The following is an 18,961-nucleotide window of genomic DNA, read 5'->3' as shown; positions in this document are numbered from 1 at the left end:
CCAAGTATTCTCCGGAGGCAGCGCAGATGGAATGAATTGAGACGTCGCTCTTGGCTGACATACGTTGTCCAGGCCTCGCTGCCATAGAGCAAGGTACTGAGGATACAGGCTTGATACACTCGGACTTTTGTGTTCTGTGTCAGTGTGCCATTTTCCCACACTCTCTTGGCCAGTCTGGACATAGCAGTGGAAGCCTTTCCCATGCGCTTGTTGATTTCTGCATCTAGAGACAGGTTACTGGTGATAGTTGAGCCTAGGTAGGTGAACTCTTGAACCACTTCCAGAGCTTGGTCACCGATATTGATGGATGGAGCATTTCTGACGTCCTGTCTCATGACGTTCGTTTTCTTGAGGCTGATGGTTAGGCCAAATTTGTTGCAGGCAGCCGCAAACCTGTCGATGAGACTCTGCAGACACTCTTCAGTGTGAGATGTTAAAGCAGCATCGTCAGCAAAGAGGAGTTCCCTGATGAGAACTTTCCGTACTTTGGTCTTCGCTCGTAGACGGGCAAGGTTGAACAACCTGCCCCCTGATCTTGTGTGGAGGAAAATTCCTTCTTCTGAAGACTTGGAACGCATGTGAGAGCAGCAGAGAGAAGAAAATCCCAAACAGTGTGGTTGCGAGAACACAGCCCTGTTTCACGCCACTCAGGATAGGAAAGGGGTCTGATGAAGTGCCGCTATGCTGAATTGTGCCTTTCATATTGTCATGGAATGAGGTGATGATACTTAATAGCTTTGGTGGACATCCGATCTTTTCTAGTAGTCTGAAGAGACCACGTCTGCTGACGAGGTCAAAGGCTTTGGTGAGATCAATGAAAGCAACGTAAATCATTCAAAACACTGTTACGACCAGGTGAGCTATGTGCCTGGGGATCTCCTGTCTTCACCTGGTCTTATTGTAACAGGGTTTAATTTTAAACACACTGTGTTTTGAGCTCCCCCTTTGTGATTCCTTGTTCACAGTTTCCAATTATCAGGCAAATAACGGAGCACAAACAGGTTTTCTTTGGTTAAAGCAGTAAGATGAAATTTATTGAAACCTTAAACTTAAACTCTTATACGGTTCACACCTACGGATGTACAACGTGCTCACACTAGTATGCACACGGGATATAAATATGCAGATAGGAATAGAAAAGATAAGTAGAACAGTTTGAGGCAATATCTTGTTACTGTTTCTCAAGCTTGCCGTAGTCCTTGATTGAAGATATGTTCTTGCGATTCGTTGGGGCCCAGTAATCTCTTTAAAACTTTCTTCACGTGGCAAACCCTTCTCTCTTTGAGTTTCACAAATTTTCACAAGATTCAGTTCCATGGGAAGAGATGAAGGCAGGCAGGAGAGGAGATGCTCTCAGTCCCAGGAGATGGTCTTTACTCCATGAGCGCACGGCATTGTCTCCCTGGCAATTTCTTTGTTTGAGAGTTCAAAAACTCTGCAACAACCAGTTAGTCATGTGACCAAAACTGGTCTGACCACTTGTGTGTATTGGAGAAACAGGGATTGGCTCCCTTTGTTTCCACATTATCTGGTACCATGCAAATGTTCTTCCAGTGAGAGATTGCAATTTTTAAAGTTTTAATGTTCATGTGGCAAAATAATGTGTGCCTCAGTCTTGGCAGGTGGGGTTTGCCTGACAATACTGCCTGAAATCCCTTTGGTCCAATCTTATTTTATCAGTAATCTAGGAACATAGTACTAAAAATAAAGTTTGCTGCAAAACATTATGAAAATTTTCATTAAACTTACCCATAGGTTTCCTTTTTTTGACATCTCCAGTAAAATTTCCCTTCAGAAATCTACCCATCGGGTATTTGGGACTTGAGGTCATGGAGCTGCCTGCGGCTATCACTGTGTCAGTTATTAACTACCCTAAGGAAGATGTTAACCAAGTAATCTCTGGATTATTGTCTGAGCGACAAGCAAATTGGCATAGGGTAAATAAGATTGGAGAGTTAAATGCGTGGCTCAAAGATCGGTGTGGGAGAAATGGGTTTCGATTTATGGGGCATTGGCACCAGTACTGGGGAAAGTGGGAGCTGTACCGCTGGGACGGTCTTCACCTGAAACATGCTGGGACCAGTGTTCTGGCGAGTCTTATGGCTAGGGCAGTAGAGAGAGCTGTAAACTAAATAGTGGGGGTGAGGGATCAAGTGATGGAAGATGTGATAATTTAGGGAGGAGAAGGCTAGATAGCAATAAGGGGAATGATAATCAGAATGTATCAGGAAAGGACAGAACGTACAAACTTAAGAGTGTGCCAGCAGATAAGGCTAGAGGTCGTGAACTAACGGGGCAGGGGGGAGTGTGCGGATGAAGGGAGAATTAGAAATCCAAAGAGAAAGTCGAGGCATCAGAACAGTATAGCGTTGTGGGTAAAGACAAGTAGAATGGGACAGGAAGGGATGAAGAGTTTAACAAAAATTGTACATCAGCGAATAAGGTCTTTTCAGGGAATAGAAGTAAAAAAATGCAATTAAAGGTTCTTTATCTGAATGTGCGAAGCATCTGCAATAAGATAGATGAGCTAGTGATACAAATAGAGCTTCATGATTTAGATCTAATCGCCTTTACAGTGACATGGTTACAAGGTGATCAAGGTTTGGAAATACATATTCTAGGGTACACAATATTTCGGAAAGAAGGAGGGGTAGCCTTGATAATGAAGGATGACATAATCACATTAGTGAGAAAGGATCTGGTCTCAAGATCATGAAGTAGAATCAGTGTGGGTGAAAATTAGGAATAGCAAGATTCAGAAAACACCTGGTGGGAGTAGTTTATAGGCCCCCTAACAATAATTATACCATTGAACAGAGCATTAAACAAGAATTTATTGGAGTTTGTAACAAAGGCAGTGTAATAATTGTGGGGGACTTTAATCTTCGTATAGATTGGGAGAATGGTCTAGAAGGTGAGTTTGTAGAATGTTTTTGGAGTAGTTCTTGGAGGAATGTGTTGTGGAACCGATTAGGGATAAAGCTATCGTAGTTCTAGTATTGTGTAATGAAGCAAGGTTAATCGGTAATGTCATAGCAAAAGATCCACTGGGAAATAGTGATCATAAAACCATTGAATTCCATGTTAAGTTTGAAAGTGACATACTCCAATCACAAACAAGAATCTTAAACTTAAACAAAGCCAATTACGTAAGTATGAGGGGAGAACTGGCTAAGGTAACTTGGGTAAATAGACTAAAAGGTATGGTGGTAAATGAACAGTGGGAAACCTTTAAAGAAACAATTCACGATGTTCAACAAAATATATTCTATTGAAAAACAAAAACTCAGCAAGAAAGACCCATCTGTGGCTCACTCAGGAAGTTAAGGATTGTATTAGATTAAAAGAAGAGGCTTACAATGTTGAAAAGAAGAGTAACAAGTCTGAGGATTGGGAATGTTTTAGAAAACAGCAAAAGGCCACCAAAATGTTGATAAAAAAGGGCAAAATAGAATGTGAGAGTAAACTAGCCAGCAATATAAAAACAGATTGTAAGGAGCTTTTGTAAGTACACAAAAAGGAAGAGAGTAGGTAGCTAAAGTAGACGTTGGTCCCTTAGAAGCCGATACAGGAGAAATTATCATGGGGAATGAGGAAATGTCAGAGGCATTGAACAAATATTTTGTATCTGTCTTTACAGTAGAAGACACAAGTTTCATACTAGAAATAGGCAGTAACCTAGGGGCTAAAAAGAGTGAGGAAATTAATATCAGCAGAGAAAAAGTATTGGAGAAACTTCAGGGACTAAAATCCGACAAATCCCTGGGACCTGATGGCGTACACCCTGGGGTTCTAAAAGAGATAGCTGCAGATATATTGGATGTGCGAGCTATGATTTTCCAAAATTCCTTCAATTTGCGAACAGTCCCATCAGATTGGAAGTAGGCAAATCTTACACAGCTTTTCACGAAAGGAGGGAGAGAGAAAACAGTGAACTACAGGCTAATAATATCAGTCGTTGGGAAGATGCTGGAATATATTATTAAGGAAGTCTTAACAATGCACTTAGAAAAGCACAGTATGATTAGAACAAGTCAACATGGTTTTACTGAAGGGAAATCCTGTTTGACAAATTTATTAGTTTTTTGAGGATTTAACTAGTAGGGTAAAGGGGAACCAGTAGATGTAGTATACCTGGATTTCCAAAAGACATTCAGTAAGGTGCCACACAAAAGGTTAATAGGCAAGATAAAGGTTTATGGAGTTGGGGGTAATATATTAGCACAGATAGAGGATTGGTTAATGGACAGGAAGTAAAGAATGGGCATAAACGGGGCATTTTCAAGTTGGTAGGCAGTGAATAATGGAGTGCCGCAAGAATTAGTGCTGGAGCCTCAGCTATTTACAATCTATAGTAATGACTGGATGAAGAGATAGAGAGTAATGTATCTAAGTTTGTTGATGATACAAAGGCAGGTGGAAAGGTAAGCTGTCGGGAGGACACAGGCTGCAAAGAGATATAGACAGGTTAAGTGAGTGGGCAACAAGATGGCAGATGGAGTCTAATGTAGGGAAGTGTGAAGCTATTTACTTAATCGAAAGAATAGAAAAACAGAATATTTTTTAAAAGGTGTGAAACTTGTAAGTATTGCTGTTTAAAGAGACTTAAGTGTGCTTGTACAAGGAACACAGAAAGTTAGCATGCAGGTAGGTGCAGCAAACAATTAGGAAGGTAAATGCCATGTTGGCCTTTATTGCAAGGGGATTGGAGTACAGAAATAAAGAAGTCTTGTTGCATTTGTACAGGGTTTTGGTGAGACCACATCTGGAGTACTGTGTGCAGTTTTGGTTTCCACATTTAAGAAAGGTTATACTTGCCTTGGAGGCAGTGCAGCTAAGGTTCACTAAATTGGTCACTGGGATGAGGGGGTTGTCCTCTGATGAGAGGCTGAGTAAATTGGGCCTGTACTGTCTGGAGTTTAGAAGAATGAGAGGCGATCTGATTGAAACATACAAGATTCTGAAGGAGCTGTATAGGGTAGACACTGAGAGATTGTTTCCGCTGGGCAGGGAATCTAAAACACGGGGGCACAGTCTCAGGATAAGGGGTCGATCATTTAGGACTGAGATGAGGAGAAATTATTTCACTCAAAGGGTTGTGAATGTTTGGAATGCTCTACCCCAGAGTGTTATGGCTGCTTCAGATCATTGAATACATTTAAGGCTGGGATAAACAGATCTTTGATCTCTCAGGGAATCAAGGGATATGGCGAGCGGGCGGGAAGGTGGAGTTGAAGCCTAAGATCAGCCATGATCGTATTGAATGGTGGAGCAGGCTTGATGGGCCATATGGTCTCCTTCTACTGCTATTTCTTGTGTTCTTGTAATTGGTAGTTGCACTTACAAAATGCTGTTGTCACTATGTACAGTACAACTTCCAGAATGCAGATCAGGCTGCATCCCTCTGACACTAACAAATACTACCACATTTTGGAGAGTGGCAGAATGGTGCATAACACACCAGAATTAATGTTTATGTTTGTCAGTATAACTTGCCATTCTAAGTGTCCCAGGACTTGTTCATAAGCCCCAACCACGCTCAAGTGTTCAACCACTGAAAAAGTTTGATAGTACGAAAACCCAGGGAAGCCATTATCGTAACAGCAGTGAATATTTGTATGGAATAAAATTTGAATTTTATCTCGGGTAACTTGGGGGAAAAAAGGAATGTAGCTAACAATAAACTTGTAAATATATACTGAGCAATAATAGTGCAAACATGTTACATTGCGCTGACCTTGCACGCTAACTGGCATCTCTTCTGACATTAGCCTCAGCTCCAAGAGTTAGCAATGCTTCTGCCTCAGGCTCCTTTGTTTAGTAAGGAGAAAGTAACTACACTCCTTCAACTCCCACATTACCCAATTGCTCTGTTCTTGCCTTGTGTTGTATTTCCCGCCCTACTACTCTGCTCCTCGCCCCATGATGCAGAGCCCACCAGAATAATCCGCTCCTCTGCGAATTTCCTGGACTAAAAGTGAGCAATTCCACAGGAGATCTAGTAGTGTAAAACTAAAACATGTACAATTAACACTTGAGCAAAAGGTAAATTCTGAATTCTTAAAGGCTATTTTGAAATTCTGTCTTAATAGGAACCGAAGGTCAGCTCAAGGAGATCGTTTGTCAGCAATTACCATGGCTTTGCAGTATGGATCTGAGAGTGAAGAGGAAAGTGGATTGGGTGGTAAGGCACAGTGACAATACATTTGAATAAAGCTTTGTAAAAGTGGCTATTTTTGCTTTTCGACACACTTTTTGTTTCTACAGCGGTTACTCGTTATGAAGATGGTGACTCTGAAGGAGAAAGCATTGGTTCATCTGTTGATGTTACTAGCCCTCTTTACCAGCTGTTTGAAGTAATTAGAAGTTACCGGAACAGTCAGGGGCAACTTCTGGCTGAGCCTTTCTTTCGTCTGCCTTCCAAAAAAGATTACCCTGACTATTATCAACAAATCAAACAGCCCATGTCACTACAATTAATTAGGTAAGAAATATTATCTTTGTCATTTTAAAAAAAGTCAGTAATCGGTGACTTTTAAAATTTTGGGTCAATACAGTAACATGTACATGTCTCCTGGTTATTTATTTATTCTCAAATAATGTTACATCCTGTATTTTGGACCAAGGAAGGCTGATTATTCCTTTCTTGAATGACTTGATTAGAACTTTAAGCATTGTGGCTTAATTCAAGAATAGGTTTTTTAAACACCTCCATTGAAGATAACTGCGCCTTGAAGCTGAGTGATTATTTTTCAAAGTTTGGAAGTCTGACATTTTGTAGTCCATGATGTGTGCCTGGTGTTTCTAGTGAAGGAACAGATGCACACAAATGCAGTCGAAACTACAGTCTCCTCAATTCAACATTACAACTCGGACATTTTTTCACCAGCCCAGCCAAGTTTTGAAATTGTTGCCAGTTGACTGTTTCCCCTGGTTGGGGAGTCTAGAACTTTGGTCACAGTCCCAGAATAAGGGGTTGACCATTTAGGACTGAGGTGAGGAGAAATTTCTTCGCTCAAAGGTTTGTGAACCTTTGGAATTCTCGATCACAGAGAATTGTGGATGCTCGTTCATTGAGTATATTCAAATCAGAGATGCATAGCTTCTTGATACTAAGGGAATCAAAGGATATAGGGATAGTGTGAAAAGATGTAGCTGAGGTAGAAGATCAGCCATGATCTAATTGAATGATGGAGCAAGCTCGAAGGTCCAAATGGCCTACTCTTCTCCTATTTCTTAGGATATGAATCTTGGAAGTATTGTGAACAGTGAGGAAATTAGTAATAGACTTCAAGTGGACAGAGGCAGGCTGGTGGAATGGGCAAACACATGGGAGATGAAATTCAATGCAAAAAAGTGTAAAGTGATGCATCATGGTCGTAAGAATGAGGAGAGAGACAGAATAAATACTAAATGATACAATTTGAAAGGGGGTGCAAGAAGACAGAGACATTAGGGATGTTTGAAGGTGGTGTGACAGGTTAACAAAGCAGTTAATAAAACATATGCGATCCTGGGCTTTATAAGTAAAGGCATAGAGTACAAAAGCCAGGAAGTTATGCTAAACCTAAATAAAGCACCAGTTTGGCTCCAGCTGGAGTAATGTATCCAATTCTGGGCACCATACCTTGGGAAGGACACAAAGGCTTTGAAGAGAATACGGAATAGATTTACTAGAATGGTTCCAGGGATGAGGGATCACAGTAATGTGGATAGATTGGAGAAGCTGCTGGTGTTCTCCTTGCAGCAGAGAAGGCGAAAAGGAGATTTGATAGAGGTGCTTAAAATCATGAAGGGCTTAGATAGAGTAAATAAAGAGAAACTGTTCCCATTGGCTGAAGGGTTGATAACCAGAAGGCACAGATTTAAGATGATTGGCAAAAGAACCAAAGGTGACCTGAGGAAAAACTTTTTAACACAAGTTGTTAGTATTTGGAATGCACTCCTGATAGGGTGGTCACTGCAGATTCAGTAGTAGCCTTCCAAAGGGAATTGGATATATACTTAAAGGAGAAAAAAAATTGCAGGGCTATGGGGAAAGAGCAGGGAGTGAGATTAACTGGATTGTTCTATGAAAGAGCTGGCATAGATTTGATGAGTTGAATGGCCTCCTTCTGTGCTCTACTCTTCTATGATTCTATTATAAAGATAATGGGACTTAGATTTAAGGGTGACATAGAGAACAGGGGAAATCTAATTAATATAACATATTTAGGTTTTCAGAAAGCTTCTGGCAAAGATACTACATCAGGGACTGTTGGCTAAGGTAAGGAGTCAGCCAATGAAGGTAAATATGGTACTGTAGAAATAATTGGCTTAAAAATGAGGAGTCAGAAGTAGCCATTAATGGGAACCTTTCAGGCTAGAAAGACACTGTAAATGGGGTCAGTCTTGAGATACTTTATATTTTTAATGTATGTGTTAATGGCATAGATGAATTGGGGGTATAATCAGTAAAATATCCCAGATTTTCAGATTTTTTTAGAGGAACGAATGACAAATAACAATGCAATCAGACTTGGAGGATATAGATCTTTTTGGTATCTGGACCTAAAATGCATGAGTAAGACTTATGAAATCTGGCACCAATTACTCAATTTTAAGCAAATTAATTCCAAATGTATGAACGGACTTTTATGAAAATGTAAATTCAAGGTTCAGTTTAACATATATTCTCGACATGTTCAGATATAAAATTTTTGAAAAGGGTGCCTTTCCAAGGAATTGATGTCCCCTTGGATCCAAGAATTTACATCCAGAGTTTAACTTTTCCACAAATTAACTCTTTTCACTCAACCAAGCTGTTGCTTATAATTGGGAAAGGTTTCCTCTGTTCACTATTACTTTACACTTGTATTTATGATTTCTACAAATAACTAACATACCAAATGTTTCCCCAGTGGTATTTACAATTGATAAAGATACCATAGTTTCATGGTTCAAGGTGAATTTTTGTATCAAAATATGGTACAGTGTATGTGGAATGCCTTGGGATTGGACAACTCCACATACTTCCTTGGACTCCCCCTGGATTTTTTTTTTATTAAGTGTGAAATCTGTTATTGGATGGTTTCCCCAAAGTGTTTCCCATTCTCAAAAATTCAATTTTGCCTCTCTCGCTTTGTCCTCCTTACCAACAAATTACATTTTCTCTGTGCTTTGTGCCTGGTGAATAGAAAAAGAAGGCAACCTCATCCGAATTTTTAGTTTATGTCTTCAGTTGCATGACATGGGGTGCAGGGCAATGACTAGTGTTAAGACCGAGGCGGGAGGAACGCACTGTTAATTCAGTCCCACTTGTCCACAGGTCACAAGGTATCAATAATTTTTCACTTACCAAAACAGCCAATTAGATACTTTATTTGTCCCCAGAATAAAGTACACCAACCAGGTTTCTTTACTAAACAACAAAATTGTCCATTTATTATAAACCAAGTCAACGAATAATGAAGTGAATATATACACAAATTGAAACGTTAAAGTCCCCTATTTTTATATCCTAGCATTCACACAGACTCACATACATCCAAAAACTGGTTAATTGGGAAAAAAGGGATTTTTGTTTACAGCTGTTACAAAGAAATGGAAGAAATAAAAAAACTTAGTGAGAAAAGATATGGAAGAAAGTCCTTTGGTTTGGCGAGGTGTCCCAAAGTCGAATACTGAGCGACCACTAGGAGTCTTTCCAGGCAAGGTTGATGGACAGTCTGTTTTGGGTAGATGTTCAAAGAAGTTCAACTGCAGAAGGCTTCACATAGGTCTTACAGCAGGTGTGCAGCAACGGAGGTTTCAGTAGTCACACATTCGGTGCAAAGGTCTGCACTGTGTGTGAAGAAGGGAGTTTGGTAAGTGAGTGGATTATAAGGGGTAATCTCTCAAGATGAGTTTTTGTTTTGTTTTGTTTGCATCTAGCAATTAATTGAAATCCCTGTTTCAGTTAAGAGGTAAGCTAGGTTTCTTGCAGTTTTAAACAGGGGTATACGAACACTCTGAGAGTAGCTCTAGTTAGTTAAATAGGTAGTTAGCTTAAACTGGTTTCTGACACAGCATTGTTTTCAGAGTATAAATTCAGGGGGCTCTCAGTGCTGCTTGTCTGCATTGAGTGCTGTTGGAGGGCACAGAGTATGAAGAAGGGAGTTTGGTAATTGAGGGAGTTCAGTAAGGAGGGGCAATATAAATTAAGAAAAATAAATAAATTTAAGTGCACAGTGTAAAGTGGGAGTTTGGTGCATGAGGGAGGGGGTCCTTTCTTCTGCCTTTTTTCACCCTCCTTTAGCTGCCTCTGCCTTCAGTACAGGGGAAGAAGCTGATTGGTGAGTAACTGGTAAGTTATTTTACTTCTCATTGTAATAAAAAGTTTTTAAAGTTACGTTATGGCAGGTCAGGTCAGCCAAGTGGAATATACGTCCTGCGGTATGAGGGAAGTCATGGATGCACCACGTGTTCTAGACAAACACATCTGCAGGAAGTGTCACCAGCTGCAGAAGATTGAGCTCCGGGTTTTGGAACTTGAGCGGCGGCTGGAGTCACTGTTGTGCATCCGTGAGGCAGAGGACTAAATGGATATCAAGGTTAGGGAGGTGGTCACACCACAGGGTTAGGCGGAGAGGGAATGGGTGACCGCCAAGCAATCTAAGAGAACCAGGCAGGCAGTGCAGGAGTCCCCTCAGTCTATCTTGCTTGCTAATCAGTTTTCCATTTTGGATACTGGTGAGAAGGATGGTTCCTTGGGAGATAGCAGCCAGAGCAAAGTCTGTGGCACCACGGGTGGCTCAGCTGCACAAGAGGGGAGGAAGAAGAGTGGAAGAGCAATAGTGATTGTGAATTCAATTGTCAGGGGATCAGGCAGGCGTTTCTGCGGCAGTAAATGTGACTCCAGGATAGTATGTTGCCTGCCTGGTGCCAGGGTCAAGGATGTCACGGAGGGTGAACAGCCAGAGGTCGTGGTCCACATTGGTACCAATGACATAGGTAGGAAGAGGGATGAGGTCCTGAAAGCAGATTTTAGGGAGTTCGGAAGGAAATTAAAAAGCAAGAGCAGTAATCTCAGGATTACTCACAGTGCCACGTGCTCGTGAGCATAGGAATAGGAGGTTTGATCGATTGAACACGTGGCTGGACAATTGGTATAGGAGGGAGGGCATCAGATTTCTGCGGCATTGGGACCGGTTCTGGGGCAAGATGGACGGCTACACCTCAACAGGACCGGAACTCATGTCCTGGCAGGGAGATTTGCTAGTGCTGTTGGGGAGGGTTTAAACTAGCTTGTCAGGGGTGTGGGAACCTGAGGGGTAACTCGAATTGGAATGAAGTAAAGCTGGTAACAGGAGGTAGAAAAGTAGCAAGTGACAGTCGAAGGCAGGTGAAACAAAGGCGAGCCTCAACTAGGCTTAGATTGCAGAATGTCAAGAAGACAAGGTTAAGGGCACTCTACCTGAATGCACACAGCATTCGCAACCAGGTAGATGATTTAAAGGCCCAAATAGAGGCAAATGGGTATGATGTAATTGCCATAACGGAAACGTGGCGACAGTGTGACCAAGACTGGGAACTGAATATTCAAAGATATTCGACATTTAGGAAGGACAGGCAAAAAGGAAACGGAGGTGGTGTTGCGCTGATAATAAGGGATGGGATCAGTACATTAGTAAGAGAGGATCTCAGATTGGAAGAACAAAATGTGGAATCTGTTTGAGTAGAGCTAAGAAACAGCAAGGGGCAGCAAACATTGGTAGGAGTTGTTTGTAGGCCACCTAACAGTAGTGGTAGTGTGGGGCATGGTATAAATCAGGAGATTAGAGAAGCATGTAGCATGGGTAACTTCAATCTGTATATAGACTGGGTAAACCTAATGAGCGCTAATGCTGTGGAGGACGAGTTTCTGGAGTGTGGTAAGGATGGTTTTCTAAAGCAGTATGTTGAGGAACTGACTAGAAAACAGGCTATTTTAAATCTAGTATTATGCAAGGCAGTGGCGTAGTGGTATTGTCATTGGACTAGTAACCCAGAGACCCAGGGTATTGCTCTGGGGACATGGGTTCAAATCCCACCACAGCAGAAAGTGGAATTTGAATTCAATTAATAAATCTGGAATTAAAAGCTAGTCTAATGATGACCATGAAACCATTGTCGATTGTTGTAAAAACCCATCTGGTTCACTAATGTCCTTTAGGGAAGGAAATCTGCTGTCCTTACCTGGTCTGGCCTACATGTGACTCCAGACCCACAGCAATGTGGTTGAATCTTACATGCCCTCTGAAATGGCCTAGCAAGCCACTCAGTTGTATCTAACTGCTACGAAGTCAATAAAAAGGAATGAAACCGGACGGACCTCCCGGCATCGACTTCGGCACCGGAAATGACAACGGCAAACCCAGCCCTGTCGATCCTGCAAAGTCCTCCTTACTAACATCTGGCGGCTTGTGCCAAAGTTGGGAGAGCTGTCCCACAGACCAGTCAAGAAACAGCCTGACATAGTCATACTCACGGAATCGTACCTTACAGTCAATGTCCCAGACGCTGCCATCACCATCCCCGGGTATGTCCTGGCCCACCGGCAGGGCAGACCCACCAGTGGTGGTGACACAGTGGTATACAGTAGGGAGGGAGTTGCCCTGGGAGTCCTCAACATCGACTCTGCACCCCATGACGTCTCATGACATCAGATCAAACATGGACAAGGAAACTTCCTGCTGGTTACCACCTGCCGCCCTGCCTCAGCTGATGAGTCAGTACTCCTCCATGTTGAACAGCACTTGGAGGAAGCACTGAGGGTGGCGAGGGCACAAAATGTACTCTGGGTGGGGGACTTCAGTGTCCATCACCAAGAATGGCTCAGTAGCCCCACTGCTGACCGAGCTGGCCGAATCCTAAAGGACATATCTGCTCGACTGGTTATGTGGCAGGTGGTGAGGGAATCAACAAGAGGGGAAAATATACTTGACCTCGTCCTCACCAAACTGCCTTCCGCAGATGCATCTGTCCATGACAGTATTGGTAGGAGTGACCACCGCACAGTCCTTGTGGAGCCGAAGTCCCGCCTTCACATTGAGGATACCCTCCATTGTGTTGTGTGGCACTACCACCGTGCTAAATGGGATAGATTTCGAACAGATCTAGCATTGCAAAACTGGGCATCCATGTGTTGCTGTGGGCCATCAGCAGCAGCAGAATTGTACTCAACCACAATCTGTAACCTCATGGCCCGGCATATCCCCCACTCTACCATTACCATCAAGCCAGGAGACCAACCGTGGTTCAATGAAGAGTGCAGGAGGGCATGTCAGGAGCAGCACCCAGCATACCTCAAAATGAGGTGTCAACCTGGTGAAGCTACAACACAGGACTGTTTGCGTGCCAAACTGCGTAAGCAGCATGTGATAGACAGATCCCATAACCAAAGGATCAGATATAAGCTCTGCAGTCCTGCCACATCCAGCCGTGAATGGTGGTGGACAATTAAACAACTAACTGGAGGAGGTGGCTCCACAAATATCCCCATCCTCAATGATGGAGGAGCCCAGCACATCAGTGCGAAAGATAAGGCTGAAGCATTTGCAACAATCTTCAGCCAGAAGTGCCGAGTTGATGATCCATCTTGGCCTCCTCTTGAAGTCCCCAGCATCACAGATGCCAGATTTCAGCCAATTCGATTCACTCCGCATGATATCAAGAAACGACTGAAGGCACTGGATACTTCAAAAGCTATGGGCCCTGACAATATTCCGGCAATAGTACTGAAGACCTGTGCTCCAGGACTTGCCGCACCCCTAGCCAAGCTGTTCCAGTACAGCTACAACACTGGCATCTACCCTACAATGTGGAAAATTGCCCAGGTAGGTCCTGTACACAAAAAGCAGGACAAGTCCAACCCGGCCAATTACCGCCCCATCAGTCTACTTTCAATCATCAGTAAAGTGATGGAAGGTGTCATCAACAGTGCCATCAAGCAGCACTTGCTTACCAGTCACCTAGTCTGTGACGCTCAGTTTGGGCTCCTCGAGGGCCACTCAGCTCCTGACCTCATTAGAGCCTTGGTTCAAACATGGACAAAAGAACTGACCTTCAGAGATGAGGTGAGAGTGACTGCTCTTGACATCAAGGCAACATTTGACCGGGTATGGCATCAAGGAGCCCTAGCAAAACTGAGGTCAATGGGAATCGGGGAAAACCCTCCGCAGGCTGGAGTCATACCTAGCGCAAAGGAAGATGGTTATGGTTGTTGGAGGTCAATCATCTGAGCACCAGGACATCACTGCAGGAGTTCCTCAGGGTAGTGTCCGAGGCCCAACCATCTTCAGCTGCTTCATCAATAACCTTCCTTCCATCATAAGGTCAGAAGTGGGGATGTTCCCTGATGATTGCACAACGTTCAGCACCGTTCGTGACTCCTCAGATACTGAAGCAGTCCGTGTAGAAATGCAGCAAGACCTGGACAATATCCAGGCTTGGGCTGATAAGTGGCAAGTAACATTCGCACCACACAAGTGCCAGGCAATGACCATCTCCAGCAAGAGAGAATTTAACCATCTCCCCTTGACATCCAACGGCATTACCATCGCTGAATCCCCCATTATCAACATCCTAGGGGCTACCATTGACCAGAAACTGAACTGGAGTAGCCATATAAATACCGTGGCTACAAGAGCAGGTCAGAGGCTAGGAATCCTGAGGCGAGTAACTCACATCCTGATTCCCCAAAGCCTGTCCACCATCTACTAGGCACAAGTCAGGAGTGTGATGGAATACTCTCCACTTGCCTGGATGGGTGCAGCTCCAACAACACTCAAGAAGCTCGACACCATCCGGGACAAAGCAGCCCACTTGATTGGCACCCCATCTACAAACATTCACTCCCTCCACTACCGACGCACAGTGGCAGCAGTGTGTACCATCTACAAGATGCACTGCATCAAGGCTCCTCAGACAGCACCTTCCAAACCTGCGACCTCTACCAACTAGAAGGACAAGGGCAGCAAATACATGGGAACCCCACCACCTGCAAGTTCCCTTCCAAGTCGCACACCATCCTGACTTGGAACTATATCACCGTTCCTTCACTGTCGCTGGGTCAAAATCCTGGAACTCCCTTCCAAACAGCACTGTGGGTATACCTACCCCAAATGGACTGTAGCGGTTCAAGAAGGGCAGCTCACCACCACCTTCTCAAGGGCAATTAGGAATGGGCAATAAATGCTGGCCTGGCCAGCAACGCCCACATCCCATGAATGAATTTTTAAAAAATGAGAAAGGGCTAATGAATAATGTGACCATAATTTAGAATTTGACATTATGTTTGAAAGTGAGGTAGTTCAATCTGAAACCAGGGTGTTAAATTTGAGCAAAGGAAATTATGAAGGTCTGAGGGGCAAATTGGCTGAGGTGGATTGGGAAAATACGTTAAAAGGTATGACAGTACATAGACAATGGATTGTCTTTTGCTACGACCAGGTGAGCAATGTGCAGGGGTCTTTTGCTATCTTTACCTGGTCTTATTGTAACAGGGTTTAATTTTAAACTCTGTATTTTGAGCTCCCCCTTTGTGATTCCTTGGTCACAATTTCCAATTATCAGGCAAATAGCTGATCACAAACAGGTTTTCTTTGGTTTAAAGCAGTAAGATGAAACTTATTAAACCTTAAACTTCATATGGTTCAAACCCTGTTACGACGCGCTCACGCTAGCATGCACACGCGATATAAACATGCAAAATAGGGACAGAAAAGAGCAGAAGAAAAGATAAGTAGAACAGTTTGAGACAATATCTTGTTACTGTTTCTCGAGCTTGCTGTAGTCCTTGATTGAAGATATGTTCTTGCGTTTCATTGGGGCCCAGTATTAGTCGTCTTAAAACTTTGTGCACATAGAAAATCTTTTCTCTCTCAGTTTACGTGTCTTCAATGGTTTCAGTTCCCTAAGAGATGAGCAGGCAGACAGACAGGAGAGCAGATGTTCTCAGTCCATGAGCACATGCATTCTGAGTTCAAATACCTTTGATGGGAGTTCAAATTCAAAAGAAGACTCCCAGGTTGCCGCGCAGATTAGTCATGTCACTAGTTCCTTAACTGGAACAATCATTTCAACGTCCTGTGCGGAGTTTGCAAGTTCTCCCTGTGACCGCGTGGGTTTTCGCCGGGTGCTCCGGTTTCCTCCCACAGCCAAAAGACTTGCAGGTGATAGGTAAATTGGCTGTTGTAAATTGCCCCTAGTGTAGGTAGGTGGTAGGGATTATGGGATTATTGTAGGGTTAGTATAAATGGGTGGTTGTTGGTCGGTACAGACTCGGTGGGCCGAAGGGCCTGTTTCAGTGCTGTATCTCTAAATGAAATAAATGTCCTTTGTTGGAGGTTCAAATCCAAAAGCTCCAGCCAGCTAGACATGTGACTGGAACTGGTTTAACCACTTCTGTGTATTGGAGGAGCCACAGCTGGATCTCCATTGTTTTAACATTGTCTGTTACCATGGAAATGTCTTTCAGGTCAGGGCTTGCAATTTTAAGTTTTAATGTTCATGTGGCGAAATAATGTGTGCCTCAGTTTTGGCAGGTGGGGTTTGCCTGACACTTTAAAGAAATGTTCCATAGTTTACAGCAACTATACATTCCTTCAAGGCACAAAAACCCAAAAAGTAAAGGCAGTCAACCGTGGATAACAAAGGAAGTTAACGATTGTATACGATTCAAAGAAAAGGCCGCTAAAGTTGCCAGAAATAGTAGTAAACCTGAGTATTGGGAGCATTTTAGAATACAGCAAAGAAGGAAGAAGAAACTGATAAAGAAAGGAAGAATAGAATATGAATGTAAGCTAGCAAAAAATATAAAAATGGACTGTAAAAGCTTATATAGATAAGTAAAAAGGAAACATTTGGCTAAGACAAATGTGTGTCCAATACAGGCAGAGTCAGGAGAATTTATAATGGGGAGTAGAAAAATGACAGGGAAGCTAAATGATTATTTTGTGTCTGTCTTCACTGAGGAAGGTACAAGAAATCTCCCAGAATTAGAGATCCAAGGGAGAATGAGGAATTGAAGGAAATTAGTAAGAAGGTTATATGGAGAAATTAATGGGGCTGAAGATTGATAAGTGCCCAGGACCTGATATTCTGCAGGTCAGAGTGTTGAAAGAGGTAGCTATGGAGTTAGTGGATGCATTGGTGAGCATCTTCCAAAATTGTATAGATTCTGGAATGGTTCCTGCAGATTGGAAGGCCGCAAATGTCACCCCACTACTTAAGAGAGATAACAGTTTTCCTCTGAACTCCTGGAAGTGCATATCAAATTCCAATTACTTCTTTTAGTCCAAAACCAGCATCTTTTAACAGTTCAAAGTGAAACCAATTTTTTTTCCAGGTAAGTCTCATGCTAATCATAAATTCTCTGTTGTCAAACAAAGAATAGCTCTTTAAGTCCTGTGATGTTTACCTGCTTTCCAGTAAAAACTTGTTTACAGTTCAACTGTTGTTGAACTTCCTTTCAAAAAAACATCCAAAGGTCAACCTCTTCAGTTTAGAAATATAGATTCCAAGTTTAACACAAAAAATGGAAATTCTGTAACACTAGCGACGGCTTACCCTCCTTTCTTCCCTGGTTGCATAACGCAGATCAGGAGTTTGTCTTGTTTGTAACAGATGAAAACCTGGAATCTTATGCTTATACCACCGATATACAGCGCTGCTATACTGTAACATATTCTTTATTAGTTGAACTTATGGAGAGATTGCATTGTGTATATATTTTGAAATTTCTGCTTTTGATGTAGATCACAGTTTTTATTTAACAGTAGACTAGTCTGTTTAGTTATAACAAAGCTTACTGTTAATAGTGCATTGTACTCATGATTTTGGAACCAAGATTTCTCAGGTAACTGACGAAAAATGTGACTATATTATAACGTGCAATAAGTAATAAATATGGTATTGGATTCCATTCTTCTAATCAGAAAAAAATTGAAGAACAATGAATTTGAGAACCTGGATCAAATGGAGGCTGACATGAATCTAATGTTTGAAAATGCCAAGCGCTATAATATTCCTAATTCTGCAATCTTCAAACGAGTGCTGAAGCTGCAGCAAATCATGCAGGTATAAAAATAGCAGTATGCTGTGTTTTAATATTTATATATTCTGTATAATTTCCTGTGCGGTACTTTACTCCTGAGGATTGCTCTTTCAGGCAAAGAGGAAGGAGCTGGCTAGAAGAGAGTACACTGAAGATGGTGACAGTATGGTATCTTCCATAACATCTGATACAGGCAGTGCAAAGAGAAAGAGGTAAGGCAGCATTAATTAAGATGTTTAAAATTGAATATTTCTATAAATTTAATATGTAGATTATGGGAAAGGCGGAATATTGTTACCTATTGTTCATAACCATTTTTAGCTAAAGCCATGTATAGTGGACAATGCAGAAGGATGCCAGGTTTCCATTGAACCCATACTATACTAAATCTACAGATCTTAAAATATTAAAGCATTAGAATAAACTTTTAACCGTTTTTATGGTTTTCTATTCTTTCACTTGCTTAAATTCAGTTTTATTTCTCATGTCACAGTGTATATGATTTGAACAACTTTTAGTTTACATTATTATCGTAAAAGGTCTGGTTCCTGAGATTATGTTGCCCATTTCATGTTTAACATGTAGTGCCTTCTTTTTGCCATCTGTCATAACATTGGTCAAGTTACAATCTAGTAATTTTATGGTTATCAAATCTTGATGCTGTAAATGTCGATAGCTACAACATATGCATTACTCTACTTTGTTTCAATACTTGGAGATTAATTCACTAAAATAATAGCTGACAATGGTTTTCAGTTATTTTAGCAAATTATTTACCAATGTTGACTGTATCCATGCTGATACTTAAGAGTATTGCATTCAGTTTTAAGGTGTAGATATTGTAAATATCACCACCGATTTCATACGTGATACTTACTGTCTGCATATTTCTTAGTGAGTGAGAGA

At 42.0% G+C, this 18,961-nt stretch overlaps 1 protein-coding gene across 5 annotated transcripts in view; it reads left to right on the top strand.

The window, feature by feature from the left end:
* pbrm1 (polybromo 1) overlaps positions 1–18,961 on the top strand; it is an 85,391-nt gene that overhangs the window by 19,898 nt on the left and 46,532 nt on the right. For all 5 annotated transcript variants that reach the window (XM_068051914.1, XM_068051911.1, XM_068051912.1 and 2 more), the window contains 4 exons: positions 6,093–6,184; positions 6,268–6,484; positions 17,937–18,078; positions 18,170–18,267. In XM_068051914.1, the coding sequence (XP_067908015.1) occupies positions 6,093–6,184; positions 6,268–6,484; positions 17,937–18,078; positions 18,170–18,267 (549 nt within the window). The remainder of the gene's footprint in view (positions 1–6,092; positions 6,185–6,267; positions 6,485–17,936; positions 18,079–18,169; positions 18,268–18,961) is intronic.

Source organism: Heterodontus francisci, chromosome 19 (genome assembly GCF_036365525.1).
Source record: "Heterodontus francisci isolate sHetFra1 chromosome 19, sHetFra1.hap1, whole genome shotgun sequence".
NCBI lineage: Eukaryota > Metazoa > Chordata > Chondrichthyes > Heterodontiformes > Heterodontidae > Heterodontus > Heterodontus francisci.
The sequence above is the reverse complement of the archived record's forward strand: the minus strand, read 5'-3'. Positions and strand labels throughout refer to the sequence as shown.